The 19,443-nt window shown below is 49.6% G+C and overlaps 2 protein-coding genes across 2 annotated transcripts in view; both read left to right on the top strand.

The window, feature by feature from the left end:
- ADGRE1 (adhesion G protein-coupled receptor E1) overlaps positions 1-3,249 on the top strand; it is a 31,648-nt gene extending 28,399 nt beyond the window's left edge. Inside the window, exons 24-27 of the mRNA XM_075121766.1 lie at positions 346-437; positions 1,296-1,464; positions 2,226-2,318; positions 2,767-3,249. Coding sequence (XP_074977867.1) covers positions 346-437; positions 1,296-1,464; positions 2,226-2,318; positions 2,767-2,772 — 360 coding nt within the window. The 3' untranslated portion in view covers positions 2,773-3,249. The remainder of the gene's footprint in view (positions 1-345; positions 438-1,295; positions 1,465-2,225; positions 2,319-2,766) is intronic.
- Positions 3,250-13,319: 10,070 nt separating this feature from the next.
- Positions 13,320-19,443, top strand: part of LOC125627804 (adhesion G protein-coupled receptor E3-like) — a 30,700-nt gene continuing 24,576 nt past the window's right edge. Inside the window, 2 exon segments of the mRNA XM_075121767.1 lie at positions 13,320-13,774; positions 14,762-14,905. Of these exon segments, the coding sequence (XP_074977868.1) occupies positions 13,654-13,774; positions 14,762-14,905 (265 nt within the window). The 5' untranslated portion in view covers positions 13,320-13,653.

Genomic DNA, 19,443 nt, shown 5'->3' with positions numbered 1-19,443 from the left:
GTCTGTCTTATTATCATCCCTTCCTTCGTGATTTGCAATATTCTGTTTGCTTTTTTGACGGCTGCTGCACATTGAGTGGATATTTTTAGAGAACCAGACACAGTGACTCCAAGATCTCATTCTTGAGTGGGAACAGCCAATTTAGACCCCATCATTTTATATGTATAGTTAGGGTTCTGTTTTCCTGTGTGTATTACTTTGCATTTATCAACATTGAGGCCTTTTGTTGCCCAGTCACCTGGGTTTGAGAGATCCTTTTGTAGCTCTTCGCAGTCCGCCTGGGACTTAACTATCTTGAGCAATTTTGTATCTGCAAATTTTGCCACCTCTCTACTTTGATTCTAGATTAATTCCGTCCTTTTTGCCTTAACCCTCTGGATGCTGCAGAGAAAGCTTTCCAGGCTCAACACTGATGTGTCCACCCTCAAGGACACCAGGTAATGTTGGTTTAAAAGCAGAGCTGAAAAGTATCATTCAGTGGTGGTAGGGGGGAGGGTGGGAGTCAGGACTCCTGGGTTCCATTCCCAGCTTTGCTACTGGCAGTGTAACTTTGGGCAAGTCACTGTGCCTCAGTTTCCCTCTCTTTTAAAACTGAGCTGATACTGGCCTCCCTGAAGTGGGAGTTGTGAGCCTCCCTGAATGCTGGGACAACCCTTGGAGATCCTCAGTCTGGCTGATGGCCCCCCAAGAGCAGTCCTTGGATGCCCCATTGTTTGTGTCCCTCAGCCGTGGAGTGGCCAAGGTGCTAGATTGCAGGACAGAGGGTGACGCTGTTACGAAGCCTGGATGGACAGATGCTCAGCTGGTGTCTCTTTATGGGATCTGCCGATTTGAACCAGCTGAGATCTGCTCCCTGTGGGGCTTTCCCCCGTCTCTGACACCTTGGGTTTACAAACCTGCTCTGCTCCATGCTGTGTACCCACCACGGACACCTTCCTCTGCAAAGGGGACCCGGATGGGATAGTCACCCCGAAAGCCTGGTCACATAGAAGCAAAGATCCCTCTGTGCTTATATGTGCCTGCAGCGAGCGCTGGTGGGTGTGTCACAGGGCTCCTTTTGTCCGATCCCACAGGATCTGAATCCGTCCCAGCCCCTCTTAGCGAGGCTTGGGTCTTTAGTGCAGGCTATAGCAGCTTGTGCGTCTACCTTTCGAAGACTCTGGGCCAGCCGCTCTCATGCTTGTAGATGGAGCGTGGCTACCTGGAAGCATTCGCCCTTTTGGCCCGGACCCCCCTGACTCAGCCGCCCTCCAGAGGGCTGTCATCACGGGATGTCTCCGTCTGCCTTTCTCCAGGCTACTGACCTTTAAAGCCATCGCCCAAGTCTTCATTCTGGGCTGCACGTGGATTTTCGGTATCCTTCAAGTCGGCCCAGCTGCCACTGTCATGGCGTATTTATTCACCATCGTCAACAGCCTGCAGGGAGCCTTCATCTTCCTGGTGCACTGTCTCCTCAATCGCCAGGTACCGCCCAGGGCCCTTCGTGCCCTGATGGACTCATCAGACCCCCTGCCAGCAGTGAGCAGGGCGGGCTAACGATGCTTTACTGATTCTGCTGGGCAAGATCCCCCCACCCCCAGCTTTTTGCCCAGGGTTTCCCCCAGTAGCAGAGCAATGGAGCAGCCCCTTGTTTGGAGAGGAAAGATGGCCCAGAGGCTGAAGTACTAGCTTAGCCCTTAGGAGACCTGGGCACAATTCCATGCCGTGCTGTCGACTCCTTGGGCAAGTCACTCAGCCTCTCAGTTCCCTGGAGAACTTCCCTAAAATAATCAGTCTGGCACCCTGAAGGGCTGTTAAAGTAGAGGGGAAAGGCCTCCTGAGAATCCCCTTCCATGCATAGCTCCTCTAAAGGCTCTGCCTCCAAAGCAGGGGGTGGATTGGGTGCAAAGCTAGTGTGCACTGCACTATGGGTATTCTCTGCTGCCACAGGAAGCAGAGTGTTACAGCAGCCCTGAGGCTGCTCTAATTTGTACCAAGGCATAGATGAGGGGGGAACATAAATAGCTATAAGTCTCTGCATGGGTAACAGTGAATAAGCCCCAATGACAGCATCAGGGGCTCCGGTCCCTTTTATCAGGGAGGATTAAACGATGCTCTTATTCATCTGCATAATGCCCCGATGCTGAGGTGCTGGGCACGTTAGAAACGGAGATAAGGCATAGAGAGAAGAGGTCTTCTCCCATTTCTTAGTGGTGCAGCACCACTGACTGTCTCTGCATCTCCAGGTGAGGGAGGAGTACAAGAGATGGTTCACCTGCAAACCCAAGTCCCACGTTTCCGACGTCTCCATGTCTACTTTAGCCACCAGCAGCAAAGCGGTGAGAGAGCCAATGTCCCTGCGATCTTTGCCGAACCCTCACCAGATGCATCCAGAATCCAGGCGAGATCCGGGCAGGGTTACAGCACTGGACTGGGAGTCAGGACTCCTGGGTTCTGTTCCGGGTGCTGGAAGCGGGGTGGGTCTAGTGGTTAGAGCAAAGGGGGCTGGGAGTCAGGACTCCCCGGTGCAGGGCAGACATGGTGTCTGGACTGATGTCGCTAAATTGGTACAAAAGCTGGGTGCAGACCAGCCCTCAGGGACTTAGGAGCACTGGGGGAAGCCTCAGTGACACGAATAGACATGGAAATCTGCTATGCTAGGAGCTTGAAGTCAGGGTTAAATCCGAGGGCACAGAAGGCTTGATCCCACTCACCTGATATCAAAACTCTCCTGGGAGCTTGTGTTTTCCCCTCCGGAACCATGCCGGTGTCTCTCTTTCCTTGCAGGGCTGACGTTCTGGCCGGGAGGCAGGAGGTGCCGTCACGCCACAGAAGAAGGAAGAGCTTATCGCAGAACTTGAATCCGCCTTCTTTAAAGCGCTTGCAGGATCAGAACTTCGAAACCAACCTCCCAGCTGTCTAGGCTGGAGTTTGATCCCGGGGTTAAATCAGTGGGCTGGGGAGTGGGGTGTGAGGATTACAGCTGCAGGTGCTGGCAGTCAGGACTCCTGGGTTCTTCTATCCCTGGCTGTGGGGTCTAGAGGTTAGAACAAGTTACACTCCCTAGACCTGGGCCAGTAGCTAGGGAGTGTAACTATACTATAGCTTAGTCCAGCCCTGGTCCGCTGCTCCTTTTCCGAGATTCCCTTTCTCCTTATTTATTGTGTGTCCCGCCCCCCCACCCCCAATCCTTCAGTCCCCTGAAATCTGAGCAGGTTTTGCATGTCTGTGCCATTTCAATAGTGTAAAAGGAGTTTGATTTTGAATGCATGACTTTGTGGTGTCTTTTTAAATGCCTCCTCGAGTGGTTTTGTTTCGACACCCTAAAATATACAGGCTAAATTGTTTCTCCCTCTAGTGGCTGGAAATGGGGTACAAGCAACCAAGTCCCGAGTCCCCACAATGCTCAGTCTAAATGCAGTCCCTAGTGCTCCCTGACAGCAAGGGGGCGCTGTCTAGCATGCCCAGTAGTGCTGTCCTATGAATTCGGTATAGCCTGCACTCCCTGCTCCATGACTGCTTAATGCAAGCCAGGATTTGGAGAGATGCCTCATGGTGACATCAGGAAGTACAGTCTGGGAGCTAGAGTGCCTGAGGGAACCAGTGGGTCTGTATCCAGCAGCCTCAATATAGGACCCCCCTTTATAGGCATCCGCCCAGAGTCCTGTCTCTGCTCCGCTCCTGGGGCCCCCCACCTTTGGAGGCAATGAGCCGGAGCTCGGTTCTTTTGTCCATGGTCTTGTCGGGACCAGTGCGCACCCCCACATGTGCAACTGCCCCTGCTGCTTTGCCCCTCCGCCATCACCAGGGTGCGACTGTGCCTGGATCCCTTCAGCCCCAGCCGTCAGGCTGCCCGGGGCACAGCCTTAGCTCCACAGCCAGCTGTCAGGCTCCCATGTGGCCACCAGCCCCCTCTCCACCTCCGGAGGTGATTGTCTCAAGAACGGTCATCGTGGGTCAGAGCAATGGTCCATCTCGCTCAGCACCCTGTCTCTGACCGCGGCCAGTGCCAGACGCTAACTAGGGAATGAACGGAACCGGGCAATTAGCGAGTGATCCATCCCCTGTCATCCAGTCCCAGCTTCTGGCCGTCGGAGGCTTAGCTGTCTTGGCTAACAGCCAGCGAGGGCCCTATCCTCCAGGAACCCTGTTATACCTTCCCTGGGCTGGGGTGGATTATGTCACCTGCTACTAGCAAGCTTCTGAACTGGGCAGCTGGGGGCCCTCTACGAGCTTTGAGATCTACTGATGAAAAGAACTGTATAAGGGTGAAGTGTTATTAGTTCTGCCCAGGTCCTTTCCCTCTAGCTTAGGGACCCAGCAGAGATCCTGGCACATTACAGTCCAATGGGTGGGGGGAGAGACGCACCTTAGGGTATATCTATGCTGCAGCTGGGGGTGTGGGACTGCAGCAGGAGCCGACGTACAGCAGACATGTCTAGCTAGCTCGAGGAGCAGCTGGCCGCCTGCTGCTAGCCCAGGACCCGGGGCACATGTTTGAGCAGCCGCTGCCCCGTGCTACTGGGACTTCACTGCTATTAATACTCCAGCTAGCCGTGATCTCGCTAGATAAAGGGGGTCATCACCCGATCAGGGGGTGATGCAGCGCTCAAGCTGCGCTGGAATGTAAGTACTGGAAGCATCGCAAGATGCCAGGGAAGTGCTGGAACGGTGTGGCGGAGCGTTCCGGCGCGACTCGACCGTTGGCTCAGATATGCCTAGAAGTGCAGTGGTCACACCTCCTGGTTGCAATGTAGGTATACCCTGAGCCCCCGTGAGGGGCCCCCCGGGGGTTCCTTGGTTCTCATACGTGGGCCTGCTGGGCAGTTCTTGGAACCCCAGCTTGTGGCTTCAAAGGGGAAGTTTCTTCCACAAGAAGTGCCACCATCCTGCACCAGGGCGATAAGAAGAGCTGCTGCAAGAAACCAAGGAGGGGAGCTGAGCTCTGGCAGAGAGATAAGGCAGCAGAAAGCAGCAGGGGAAAAGCAGAGAGATTGGTGCTGCATTCTGTGTTAACCCTCGCAGTGCTGGCCGGATGGGGACTCCTAGTATGTAGACTCTTCTCTTCCCCCCCACAACTCCCCATTGTTCTCCTCACCAGGGTTCTTGGTCCCCACAGCTGTCCCCTAGCAGCAGAGCACGAGATCCACTGTGATGTGTTACCTCATGTCCTCTGAGGCATAGTGCTGCGAACACAGTGCCTAGGTCAGTGCCAGGAACGCTGGCAGTCAGGTGCTAAAGCCCTGGCTGGCTGGCCCACTTGGGCCCCATGACCTCCACTTCAGACATATCCAGAAGTGAGAGTCATTCCATATCAGAGTAGGGCTTGTAGGGAGAGACTCTACAGCAGCTAAGTCAGAAGAAATGTTGTGTTCCTTCCATTCTGGGGCCATTCAGAAGTCTGCCCAGCCCTCTGTGTAAGTTAGAGCAGCCTCGAGGCTGTTCTAACTTATGCTGCAACCTATAGCCTCCTGGGGAGCAGGGAAGAGCTGTAGTACAGTGTACTCTGGTCATGCCCCTGATTTGCTCTCTACTCTGGGGACAGGGGGATGCAGGACCCCTACACCAGCTAGCGAGGCCCCCTGCCCACGGGACGTTTACAAGGGGGGGGGCATATCTGCCCACTTTATGCTGCTAGAGCGGCCTAAAGGGGCTGGCATGAAATCGAGATGGGGCACAGGGTCTTTGTTTCCCTTTCTATAAGCTGTACAGTCAGTCCCGAGCCCCAGAACAACTTCCTACTCCAGCAGGAAAGGCAACAGTTATAGGCAAAAAGGTCAGAGTTAGTTACTAAAAGAAAAGAAAAGAAAATATAAGCATGCAGTCTAAACTCTCAACCCTGTTAGACTGGGCAACATCTAGATTAAGCAGGTTTTCTCACCCCACTGGATATTGCAGTTGATAGTACACAGATTTTACTCTTGAAATCTGGGCCAGTCCCCTCATTTGGAGGCTTCAGAGAGTCCTTGTTGCTTGCAGCATAGGTGGGTGAAGGAGAAAGGCCATGTGCTTGGGGAGCACAAGTCCAGACGTGTCTGGGGGGCATTGCTGAGTCTCCAGGCAAGATTGAGCAGTTCTCTTGGTGTGGCCTCATGCAGGTGAGTCATTGAATTGTAGCTCCCTTGCTGGACAATAGCTGTTGATGGGTTGTTTGACACCCCGCCCGGGGTGTTGGTTACTTTCCTTGCTGTTGACTCTGGGGAGCAAATATCTGGTGGATTCCCCAACTTACAGCATGTTTTAGTGACAACCATACAACATAATTCTCATAACTTCATATGCATTAATGATACACATCTATGGATAGAGACACGACTTTCAGCAGATCGTAACCTCTCCCCTGAAACCTTACAAGGCATGCTTTATATGTAAGATCACAATTATATAAAAATGAGGAATATGGGGGTTACAGGATGCTCCCCCAAGCTATAGAATGTCACATGTGGGTCCCAGGAACCATCCATGAGATTATTTAAAGCCTTCACATCCCACTATTATTATTAGCCAGTTTCAGTTCCTGAAAGAAAAGGAGAACAGTTTCTCCTGTTACTTTCCTTCCTGTAGATTGCAGGGAGGTAGGCGGGAGAGCTGGAACAATTTTTATAGTGGGAGGGGGGTGCTGCTGATGGAAATCATGTATTTGGCGTTTGTTATTACTGCTCCAACCTGGGAGCCATGGCAGCACCCTTAGTTCCAGCACCACTGGAAGTAGGTTTACCCTCATAACAAACATTAGTGAGATGCTTAAAGGCCATCGTGGGTAGGGGAGGTGTATCTGTTGTGACAAATCTCTGTCCTTGCTTCCGTGAGCCCCGCGTTTCCTGGCAGATTTCGCTAGCCTCAGAGGCTCACTGTGACCCTCCACCTAGCCGTTCTCTCTCTGGAGACAAGGGCCACAGTCTACTGAGCCATTTTCATCATAAGCCAGCGAGGGAGGTGAGGAGAAGCTATCCTCCCTTGCACAGTCTCTGTTGTCTCCCAGTCTCAGTGATTAATCAGAGGGGCAAAGGGGGGGGGGAGCCCGGGCCCGCCCTCTACCCAGGGACCCTAATAGTATCAGCTATGGTAGCTGACTTTTTAGAAACATGACATGTACAATTCCCTGGGCTACTTCCCCACAGCAGCCCTCACTTCCTCAAGTTCCACTTCACCCTTACCTCAGGGCCTCCTTCCTTGTGCCTGATACGGTGTGTACTGCTCAGCCTCTCCAACAGCGCAACTTCCTCCCACAGCTCCTGACACATGTGACCACCTGACTAACTGGGAGGCTTGTAACTAGTTTCAGCCAGACCCTGATTGGCTTCAGGTATCCCAATCAACCTAGCGTTCTCCCCAGGGCTGGTGCAACCACTAGGTGAACTAGGTGGTGGCCCAGGGCGCTAAGAGGTTGGGGGGGGGGGGACAAAAAGTGGTGCCCTGGCTTGGCAGGGAGAAGCCACCTTCCAGAAGCATCGGAGAGCCAGACCGTCGGCTTGTGGGGGCGGCGAGCCCTGCAAAGGCGGCGGTGCTGCTAGCGGGGAGCAGCCGCGCCCCCTGCCCCTCCTGCCCAGGCTGCGGCCCAGCACCCCCCCCGGGGGGGGGCTCCTGCAGGCTGCAGCAGATGCAGGCGGGCGGCAGCCCCCGTGTACTCCCCGGTTCCCCCCTCACCGTGCTCGGGTTCTGCGGCTCCTGGGCATGTGAGCCGCCGCTGCCCCTCCCGGAGCAGGCCCAGGGCCCTGTGTCCCGCCAGCGGCAGCTCACACGCCCGGGAGCCGCAGAGCCCGAGCGCGGCGAGGGGGGAGCCGGGGGGTGCACGGGGGCCAGCGCGTAAATGCATATTTAGGGTTCTTCAATAACTTGATATCCCATCACATTGCATTTTTGGCCTTTTGTGTTTTGTGTTTGAAATGCAGATTCTGTGCTCACCATTGAAAATCTTGGTTACATTACCGAACAATGGTACACAATTCAGAAGAAGCCCTAGATTATAGTTTATCATGCAAAATGGGAATATTCTTCAGATTTCAGATACAAAAAGACCAAATACATGGTTGAGAAGTAAATATAAAGTATTTTAATATGTTTATACAAAGTGACAGGTTTCAGAGGAACAGCCGTGTTAGTCTGTATTCGCAAAAAGAAAAGGAGTACTTGTGGCACCTTAGAGACTAACCAATTTATTTGAGCATGAGCTTTCGTGAGCCACAGCTTATACTTGGACCATCACATCTTTTAAAAAGTCTTGTTTCACTAACTTTAATATTGTTAACAATTCGCAAAGAAAGAAAATGATTTTGAAAGTTGAGTATGGAAAAACAACCTTTCCCCCGCCACCCCTTTTCTGCCTTTTGAGGTAGTTACTCAAATATCTGCACAGCATGTTTTGAAAGTCAAATGAAAAACAATGAACTCATATCAACGAAGCCACCAAGTAGTTCGGTTTCCAGAGGATGGGAGAGAGAAATACATTTTTTATCTATGAGATAAAGAGCCTAGATTTTCAGGAAAGTTGCTGGAAGTTAGATGAGCAATTAACTGAAGGGGACTTGTCAACTGCAAAGTTGATTCTTGATCGGCTATGCCAAGTGACTTGATTTATTAATTTGGATTTCGTTCTAAAAGAAACATCCCACAGCCATACGCACCGCGGACAGCCTGCCCAGTTGTTTGTCTATGCACCTATTATATCATGTCTTTAGACTGTAAACACCTGGGGACGATCATTTACTACGTATCATGCACTGAAGCATGTGAGTAACTTTAAACATAGCAGGGCTACTCACACGGTTGAAGTTAAGCAAGTGCCTCCGTGCTGTATTGTCTAATCATCAGTTAGTAGATGCAATGGCATTTGAAGTGCTCTTTAACCATAAACAGACAGATTAGTGTTGTCCTGCACCCCAGGACACATAGTACATGGTTTAAACACGCCCTATCCCTGCTCGCTGGAGTTCTTGGGGGGCAATGTGCCTATTCCATTGAATATGAGGCACATGGGTGTCATGGTGGCTCAAGGATATGTCTGTGTAAAAGCTAGCTCTTCTAGATGTTCCTCTGAGTTGCCTTGCAAGGGAGGAGAATTTGTGTGTTGCAGGAATTCTGAGGAAAAGCTGGGAATAGAACATGGATCTGCTCGCTCCCTGGCACGTGACTCACACATAAGACCTTCCTTCTCAGCAGCATGTATGATTTATATTATAAGAGAAAAAGATTTATAACCCAATAATAAAATATCCCCTCTGTCCTTGTACTGTATGATTGTATTCATTACTGATCATTAAGAATTATCTTTTTAATAATCAAGAGGTAACAGGTGCAGTTAGAGCTATAATCATTGGGATTTGCCCCTCAGTGAATTGATGGGCGGGACGGGCGGGGGAGAGAAGCAAGGTGGAAGTTTCACCCAGGGCGCAAAATATCCTTGCACTGGCCGTGGTCCTCCCTGCCTTCTGGAAAGCTCTTAATGGGCCCCAGGTGTCTTAATTGACCTGGAGCAGCTGCCATTTAACTTATCCTGGTACCAGGGATTTGTTTAGCCTGGAGCTAATAGATCTATCTCCCACTACTTTTCTATAGCCATCTGGCCTTGCTCCCTCACACCGTCCAAAAAGAGACACAGCTGAGATAAGGCACGGTGATAAAAAGCCCCAGTAAAACCTGTGTCACTCAGCAAACTTCCTCTGAGAAAGATCACAACAGGATAAAGTAGATGTGGTTTTCTTGCCTGGCTGCAGAAGGCAGCGGCCACCATGAAGCAGCTTATCTCCCACCTTCTGGGTAAGTTTGAAAGGAATTGGGTTATTTTCTTCCAATGGGGGCTTGGTAAAAAAAAAAATCTTAGCTTGAGGTCTCTGGGGCAGGAAAACTCTCTTTCTTCTCTGTTCGTACAGTGCCTAGCACAAGGGTCCATGACTGGCTGCTGCTGCAATAATTGTGTTAGGATCTTTGTAGGGCCCTTCACTGCTGGGCATTCAGCCCAGATCTGTGACTCTTGAAATGAACACTCATTTCATCAATGACCTGGAAGAAAACCTAAAATCATCACTGATAAAGTTAATAAACCACAGATTCCAAGGCTAGACAGGACTAGTGTGAGCATTTAATCTGACCTCCTCTCTACATAGACCATAGAACTACCTCCAAACTAATGTCTGGAGCAGATCTTTTAGAAACGCATCCCATCTTGATTTTCATATCGTCAGGGATGGGAAATCTACCATGACCCTTGGTAAATTGTTCTAATGGTTAATTACCCTCACTGTCAAAAATGTACGCCTTCTTTCCAGTCTGAATTTGTCTAGATTTATCTTCCTGCCATTGGATTGTGTTACACCTTTCTCTGCTAGGTTAAAAAGCCCAATATTAAATATTCGTTCCTGTGTAGATGTTTATAAATGGTAATCAAGACACCCCTTAACCTTCTCTTCCTTAAACTAAATAGATTGAGCTCTTTGAATCTTTCACCTACACACGTGCTCCAATCCTCTAATTCTCCTAGCTCTTTTGGGGATAGCCATTGGGCCACAGACTGAGTGAGAGTGACCCTGCAGTGAGGGGGTTAGTACACCTGCTTGGGACACGGGAGACCCAGCGTCCAGTCCCCCGCTCCAATGGCTCTTTTAGCTCTTCTGCTTTGTATAATTAATTAAATATGACAGACTTTGGTAGCACAGTGGTTAGGACACACTCTTTATAGGCAGAAACCCCTCTGTTCAAATCCCTTTTTCTCCCCCCCGCCCCCCATCAGGCACAAGGGGGAATTGAGCCTCGGTCTCTCGCAATCCAGGCGAGTGAGCTAACCCCAGGCTAAAAGGTATGAACAAGGAGCCCCCACTGCTTATCCCCCTCCCCCAGTTTTGAATGGGACCCAGTCCAGGAGGCATGCTCTGAGCATGCCTACAAGATTGGGGCCCCCACCCCCCAATTTGTGGGGTTTAGGTGTGAGAGAGGCATCAAGAGCAAGGCAAACAGGGCATGTGCCCAAAGGCAGAAACTCAGGTGCCTAGAGAAAGTTTTAGCCTGTGAGTTTAGGCATCTACAGGGTTAGGGGGCAGCTGAGGAGGGGTTTTGTGGATCTGGGATATAGGCCCTTAAATACCTTTGTGGATCGGGCCTTAATTGCAAGACCCCCATTTTTCTTGATGACTTCAGTGACGTTATTGTAGATTGGTACCAGTGTAACTGGGACCAGACTAGCCCCCAGAGCTTTATCCTAACTCAGTGGTTCTCAACCAGGGGTACACATGCCTCTGGGGGTCTGCAGGGGTCTTCCAGGGGGTCCATCTAGATATTTGCCTAGCTTTACCACAGGCGACATAAAAAGCACTAGCGAAGTCAGGACAAACTAAAATTTCATATGGACAATGACTTGTTTATACTGCTCTATATACCATCCACTGAACAATAAGTACAGTATTTATATTCCAATTGATTTTATAATGATATGGTAACAATGAGAAAGTCAGCAATTTTTCAGTAATCGCATGCTAAACACTTCTGTATTTTTATGTCTGATTTTTGTAAGCAAGTCGCGTTTAAGTGAATTGAATTTGAGGGTATGCAAGACCAATCAGACTCCTGAGAGGGGTGCAGTAATCTGGCAAGTTTGAGAACCGCTGTCCTAACTCATGACGCAGCTTGGAGCAGCCATATAACAAAGGGTGGATTTAGTTAGTAAAACTTCCTTAGGACATGGGACCATCTGGGTCATGGAGTCCAGGCCCCTGTTGTCATACACAGTCCTGTCTTATAACAGTCCTGTTATATGAATGGGATTAATTCCATCTTCAGACTAGCTGGGTGGGTTAGTTCAGACTAGTCCTATTGGAAAAAGGTTCCAAAACCTCCTTCCTCTAACGTCCAGCCATCTTGGATCCACAAGGAAAAGACCCTCATGTAATGGGCTGCAAAGTGCTGGATCTCCAACACAAAGCAGTGAGAGTTGGGAAAAGCCCTCGGCCAACGGTAGTGAGATCTTTCTACTGTGCCTGGCATGACCTGTTGTTCTATTGTAAACTGCTGAATCCATTGGGAGGGTAAAATAAGGATCAGGTGACAATATTGTTCATCCAAAAAGGTTTGGTCCCTTCGTTTTTAAATCCTCACCGTGTGCCCCTGCATTTCTTAGTTCTGGCTGAGTGTGGAAGAGGAAGTATCAAGTAGCCGTTCTTTGGGGCTGCTACAGTGCAGGGAACAGAAGTAAACTTCTGAGAATTCCACCTGCATTCCCAGCTACAGAGGGGTTTTTCCTGAGCAGCTGGGCTTCTGATGGTGGCATCCAAAGCACGTTTCTGAGGCTCCGCTATCCGTGAAAGGCGCAGAGGGTCAGTTGATGTGTACTGCGGCAGCAGGTTACAAAGAAATGGTTTTGAGACTGGTTTCTGAGACGATTTGATAAATGTGCAGTGGGGACATTGGGCAATCGGAGAAGTGAATCATTCTCTCACAGCGTAGGCTTGGGAATGAGACAAACCCCGAGTGTTCTCACTCGGGGTTTGCTCAGACAAAACTCCCTTGGGGTTTCAACGACAGAGGTCAGCTCATCAGTTACTTTAGCAGAGCTACAGTCAACAGAGCCACACGGGTTTGTAGGCCGAGCACAACTCGATTTTAGTTCTTTATTTTTATTGATTTAAATGTTCTTGGTTGTGGGGAAACTATGGAGGGGTCAGGCCATGGGGGGAGTCAGGCAGTATTTGTTTAATGACCACAGACCTTGAGATTCAAAAAGTCAAAGCTCTGTCATTGTTAAAACACAAATTGTCAGTGTCAGTCACAATATAGAAAGTAAAAATCAGTAAATCAAACTGTAATAAGTTCTCAAGTAACATTTTCTTTCTTTCCCTACCGGTCAATTTCAATTGTTGAGGGAAATATTCTTTTTATGGGTTTGTGTGTGTGTCTGGCGAAACTGACGTTTACCAACATCTACCTATAAACATTCAATCCTACCAACCCTCCTGTTTTACAGGTCCCCATCCTCCCCACGAGGAGGGTTTGGCCCACTGTAAGCCCCCCAAAATTGCTTTTATTTTCTATAGACTATATTCCAAAGTGCTGGGGGGGGGGGCCTCCACCGGTATCAGGACCTTTCTGTGCTAGGCGCTGTATGGACACAATGCTCACCTTGAGCTTACAGTCTAAATAGAAAAGATGGACCAAGGGGATACTGAGAGGGGTAAGGACTTGTCCAAGGTCAACTGGCAGGTCAGTGACTGAGCCAGGAATAAAACTCTGATCTCCCAGCCTAATGCTTTATCCACTAGGCCATGCAGCCTCCTACAGGGTAACAGCAATAAAACCCAGTGCAATAAGAGCATCCTTGGTTGTTTGTCCTCTTTCAGGCATTTGCTGGCTCGTCTGCTTCAAGGGGACTCAATGTTTCACCAGAGCTCGTAAGCTGATGCCTAGAAACCTGAACAAAATCTCCAGTTCTGAACCTCGGAGTGTCCTGCAGCTGGAGGGGGGCTTTGAATGGGCAAAGAACTTTCCATCCCATTTCCTCCTTATGCCTCTATGCATATTTTTCATTCTCTTCTGATCTCTTGATCTTTGTCTCTGCCTCCTTCTTCCCCATTCACCAGAAAGCCACATGCTCCACTGGTGGCTAAATAGGGCTGTGTTTTAATTAAATGATCATTGCTTTTTCCATGGTTCCTTCTTCATTTTACAACTAATAGGTGTGATGATCCGTCTATGTGCCCTAAACATGCAATGTGCATCTATACGATCCAGAGCCATTACTGTACCTGCGAACCTGGGTTTGTATCCACTTCAGGGGACCCAGACTTCACTGATCCAACAGCTCAATGCAAAGGTGACTGAGCCCCTGAGTCAAACTCAGTGAGGGGGAGCCCTGGAAAGGGGAGACAGTTCGGTCACTTGCTCAGCCGCATTAGAGCTTGCAAAGAAAGTGCTCAATGCATCACCATCAAAAAGAGCATTACTAACTGGAAATGTGACTAAGAGACCAAGGAAGAAATGATCCAGGGCCAGGAGATTTAATGACTTGGCTTCCCCTGCCTGTTAATCTGGCCATCAATGAAGTCAGGGACATCCAATGAAACTGGAAAGCAGCCATGTGCAAACTGCCCACAGCCCTGGGTGAGGAAGCTGCTGAGCCACCCAGGGTGTAGAGGTCCCCACTAGCCCTTACATTCTTCTGGGGGAATCCCGCATACTTCCCTCTATGTGGTCAGAGAGACCTTGGGCAAGTGCGGAGGGGAGGAGCATACTGTGGCCCTACCTGTTTCTCAACCCCCATTTGTGGGACTGTGACCCACCAAGAGGAAGCAATGTACCTCATGCAGCCGCTGGCGGAGAGGTTTTCTGTGTGCATCCCGCCTCCTGTGTGCCATGTCGGGGCCAGTCACCATCAAATGGATAAAAATGAAGGCTTTGATTTTCCCCAGTGTAGTGTTAACCTGTGGGACTCACTGGTGCAGACTAGGAAACCCATATGTTGGTTGAAAACTCATTGAAGCCAGCTCAGATCCTCCCTGCCCCCAACACCAGTCCTCCATCCATACCTCCCTACCTCCTCCTGCTTTTCCTTTTGGGGCTTCTGGGGAGGCGGAGAGGGATGGGGATTTGTTCCCTCACCTGATGCCTTCAGAAGTGTCAGCCAGCTGGCTTGGTTCTCCCACCCCAGCCACATGCTCTGCTGGCTCCACCCTTTCTCCCTCGCTGCATGATTAACTGGATTAATGAATGAATGTAAACGACACTGAAGAAGTCAAACAAAAGGTGCAAAGGGTTATCCGTTGCTCTCTTTAAATGACACGATTCCTTCTTCCTTTAACAGATGACATCTGTGTGAATTCGTCTACTTGTCCTGATCTTGCAGCTTGTCAAAACATCCCTGGGGGCTACCACTGCACCTGCAAAGCCGGGTTTGTGCCTAGTTTTGGGGAGGAACCATTCACTGATCCAAGAGTGAAGTGTGTCGGTGAGTTTCGGCTCCGGAGCCCAGCTAAGCGAGCGGGAGCCCTGTAATGGGGTGACTGTAATGTAGGGTGCTCTACTGCACTTGCGAGAAGCTCTTGCCAGAAAAGCCATGTATCCATGTGCTCTGCTGACTGGCGAACGCGACACAGTGACTGAGACCGTGTCTACGCTTCCAGCTGGGGGTGCAATTCCCCGCTCACGGAGACAGCATGCTAACAATAGAGGGTAGCCAGGCTGGTGCAATGGTGGGACGGGCTAGTTGCCCCCGGTCTGTACCTAGCGCCTTAGATGATGCTGCTGCGGTCACGCTCTACTTCTAGCATGCTGGCTTGATGGGAGCTAGCGTGAGTATGTCTCCTCGAGCTGGGAATTACGCCCCCAGCTCGAAGGGCAGGCATGCCCTAAAAGAGCAGGAAAGGGATGATCCACAGCCCCCCCATAGCTGTCAATCTCCCCCCCCCCCCATGAACCAGGGGATGTCCAGTCAAACCAAAAAGCAGCAGGGTAAGATTAGACTGAGCAATAGGCCCAGAGCCCTGGGTCAGGGGTGGCATGGAGCTGTACAACCCTGCTGGGGCTGAATCTTTCCCTGAGCAGCCCAGGGTATGTGGGGAATGTCCCACCCCCATCCCGTTACATTCTTCACATGTTGCAATTCCAGCTTCATGTGGCCAGACAGATCCTTTGGCAAGTGCAGAGGGGAGGAGCATATTATGGCCCCACCTCTTTCCCCACCCTCTTTTGGGGCACCGCAAACCACCATGAGCAGCAGGGTGGAAGCAGTGACCCTTGTGCAGCCTGTGGAGAGGGTTTGGGGGGAGGCTGCTAATCACAATCTGGCCCCTAAATGGATCAGAGGAAATGCTTTTGTTTTACGCAATGCTATGTTAACCTGTGGAACTTACTGGTGGAGACTGAGCCTGGGAGCTGGGAAGGGAAATGGGGGCAAACTGAGAGACAGTCTTTGGTGGAGGAGACTGCGGTTGGATGAGGAACTGGGATGGGAAACTGGGACTGGAAACCAGTGTGTGGAAGTAGGGCGGGGAGACAGATCAGTCCAGGCAACAGGGGGAAGATGGGACTGGCCAGGGAAAGAGACTGGGTTGAGGAGCTGGGCTGGGGGAACAACAAGGAGCTTGGACTGAGGGACACTGGGACTCAGTGGGACTGGGGAATATGGGCGGGGGGAGTTGGCACAGCTGGAAACTTGGAGGGGAGGAGAAAGATAAATGGGATGAGGAGCCGGGATGCAGGGGAACTGGGACTGGCTGGGAAAGGAGACCTGAGGCGTTCAGATTGGGACGGGGACAAGAGCCAGGGATGGTAAGAGACAGCACTGGGACAGGGACAAGTTGGCGGGGGCGGAAGGGAGAATAAGGCTGAAGGAGCCAGGCTTGTGTATGAGCATGCAGGAGAATCTGTTCCCATTAGTGGACACTCCGCTCCAGTGCCTGGAATGGGAGCCAAGATTCCTGTCCACAGGATCAGAACCTCCCTACCCCAACTCCCATCCTTCATTCCTACTGTGAAATTCCCCAGGGTACAACCTGAACTGCTGTGTCCCCTTAACTCTCTATCCTGGGATTCCTTTTACGCTGCTTTACTGTCAGACCAGCTACTCCTGGCCTGCTCATGTACAGCCACTGGCCTGCAAAATCACTCCCAGATGTTTACATGAATGCTGTCCCAGCCATCCATGAATAGATACAGGGAAACACCCATATACCCCCACTCCCAGCCTTGTGTCCCCTGAAATGTGCATGCTATACTGCTCAATAGACCCTTGGACAGTGTAAGCTCATAGATAGTCTGACATTCCAACAAAGGGTAATGTTTATGCACCAGCCTTTGTTATCTCAAGTAGAGGCTTCCCAAACACACTGGTTTAGATCAAACAGTAAAACATGTTTATTAACGAGAGAGAGGTTTTTAAGTGGTAAGGGACAAAAGTCAGAACTGGTTACAAAAGAAATGAAAAGATGAAAACCTCAAGCTAATTCCTAAACGTTACCAAGCTAAATAAGATTTGAAGCCAACATCCTTCTCACTACACCCAGATGCTGCAGGAAGTTCTCAGTTCCCAGGCTGGATTTCCTTTCATTCTGGGACCACTTCCCTTAGTTCAGTGTTTTTCAAGGATTCATTGATGTTATAAGCAGACAGAGATCAGGTAGACAGGGTAGGTGGGTACAGGCATTTTTGTCCCCCTTTTTATACTCCATCGGTTTTATGCTGGAAATACCCTTGCTGGATCTTGTGGGGAGGCAGGATATGAGCGCCGAACTGTCTTTCCGCTGATTTGTAAATTTCCTGTTTACAGCTCCCCAGTTAGTGAATCTCCAATTAACCAGGGGATGACTCTTTAAGATGGCAAAAGCACTTTTGCCTGAGAAGACATGCTGCTCCTGCAGATGAGCGTGGAATCTGAGAGCCCTTGGCAGACTTCCTGCTGTTGCTCTCCACGAAAGAGCAGACTGATGAGAAAGCTAGGCACTGTGCTGCAGTGTTTTCTCCTTTGCATTTTGGCAGCAGCTTCCCAGTGTGGATCGTGGGTTCTGTAGACAGTTATGCAAACAGTTATACGACTGCTGTGGTGGGGAATTAGCCCTTTTGAAATACCGGGAGGAATGGCAAGCCATGAGGTGGCAGGAAGGGGATCTCCCGCATAGTTATTTGAGTGCCTTGCGGAGACTATTTGATAGTTCTTTCCCTGCACCACCTGACTGGGAGATGGCTTGAGTGCAGCAGAACTTGCTATGCTCAATTTGGAACTGGCAACGCAGATAGGAACGTATGCCCAGTGGCAAGCCATGAGAGAATCCTTTGTGAAAAGCCAGTTTATAAATGGTTTAATAGGGGAACTTCATAACCTGCTGGTGAAGGAGGGTGATATACCAGATAAACCTATGGATTAGCTTATACACAGAGTTCAGAAGCCTCGATCTGATGTTCTAATGAACTCTTCAGTTTGTCAATGATTATGATGAAGGTATTAACTGTGAAGGCCTCCTTGTCACTGAATGAGTGGGCAGTTGCGTCATCATATGTCTTCTGTCTTTTGCGGTGTTTGGCTGACTTACAGTCATGGTTAGCAGTCCTTGCAGCCCCCTCAATTTCATGTTTCAGAGTAACAGCTGTGTTAGTCTGTATTCGCAAAAAAAGAAAAGGAGTAGTCTCTAAGGTGCCACAAGTACTCCTTTTCTTTTTTTTCTGAATTTCATAGTCATCAAAACTATCCCGCATTTGTTGAACACTTCCAAGACTCCTCATTAGGTTTACAGCAGTGGAAAGATCAATTTGAGCACTTTGTAAGCTTAGACTGCACTTGCTGAATGGCTGAAGTATATCATTCCAGACCTCACACAAATACCAGTTTCCAAAGTAAGCATTGCATCACTGGGGATCTTCACATCTTTCCTCGTTGCTGATTTTTGAGATTCATCATCCTTGATGCTCTAACGCTTCAATGATGTTGTGGTATCCCAGAACAACTGCATTCACAGCTTCACCGTTGGCACTGTGCCCTGTCCCTGAGAGTGATTTGGGCACTGAACATCCCTTTTGTAGTGAATCTCTAAATCATCCAACGACTGGTTGATGCCTAGAAAAAATTGTACAATTCTTGGACAAATCCAGGAAAAGAAACTGCTGCAACACAACAATCCACGGCAGACTGGCCAACAAAGTCGAGTGAGTGGGCAGCACATGGTATGTAATCAACCAGAGCATCGGGCTCTCTTATCTTTGCCTGTGTCCCTGAATATTTGCAGCTCATATTACTTGCTTTGGCCACGACAAAGGCTGCTGTCAATCCCATTTTCGGTGAGGAAATTGAGTCAGTACGAGGCAAGTTTCTCCCCTGTGTGGCTGGTGATGTTTATGAAGGTTATGAAATGCTCAACTGGTCCACTGGATAGCACATAACACAAGATGACAGTCAGCTGATCTACCTGTGACACATCCAGTGTTGAGTCAACAGACACTGAAAAGTATCCCACATCTTTGATCTCTTCTACAATGACTGATAGCGTCTTCTTTGCTAGCAGTGCAATGAATTCATCACAAATAGTCTTTGATAGATATGAAGTATGGCCTTTTCCATGATTTGCGTGTTCATTGATGTGCTGAGCTAAGAAAGAATCAAACTTAACAATTATCTCTAGAACACCAAGGTAATTGCCATTATGTTTTGATCCAACAGTCTCATCTGAGCCACGGAATGACAGACCACGCTCGGCAAGAAAAACTATGGTTTCAACTATGCATCTAAGAACGTTCTTCCAATAAGCATGAGCTTCAAAAACTGGTTTTCCATTTGGGTATCAATTCTACCACTAACTTACTTTCAGGCATGGCAGCTGCTACCTAACAATGTATGAGACTTGTTAGGGGGCTTATTCCTTCACCCACTTACTTCCCTGGTCCTTCTCGCATGAACAGAGAGCAACAATACCCGAAGTCCAAAGGTGCAAACAATTCGATGTTTATTGGGGTGAACTTCCAGCAAGCATGATTCCAGTTTCCTTCCTTAGTATCCTC

The sequence above is a fragment of the Caretta caretta genome, chromosome 20 (genome assembly GCF_965140235.1).
Source record: "Caretta caretta isolate rCarCar2 chromosome 20, rCarCar1.hap1, whole genome shotgun sequence".
Classification (NCBI taxonomy): Eukaryota; Metazoa; Chordata; order Testudines; family Cheloniidae; genus Caretta; species Caretta caretta.
This window is presented reverse-complemented; position numbering and strand designations above follow the sequence as displayed.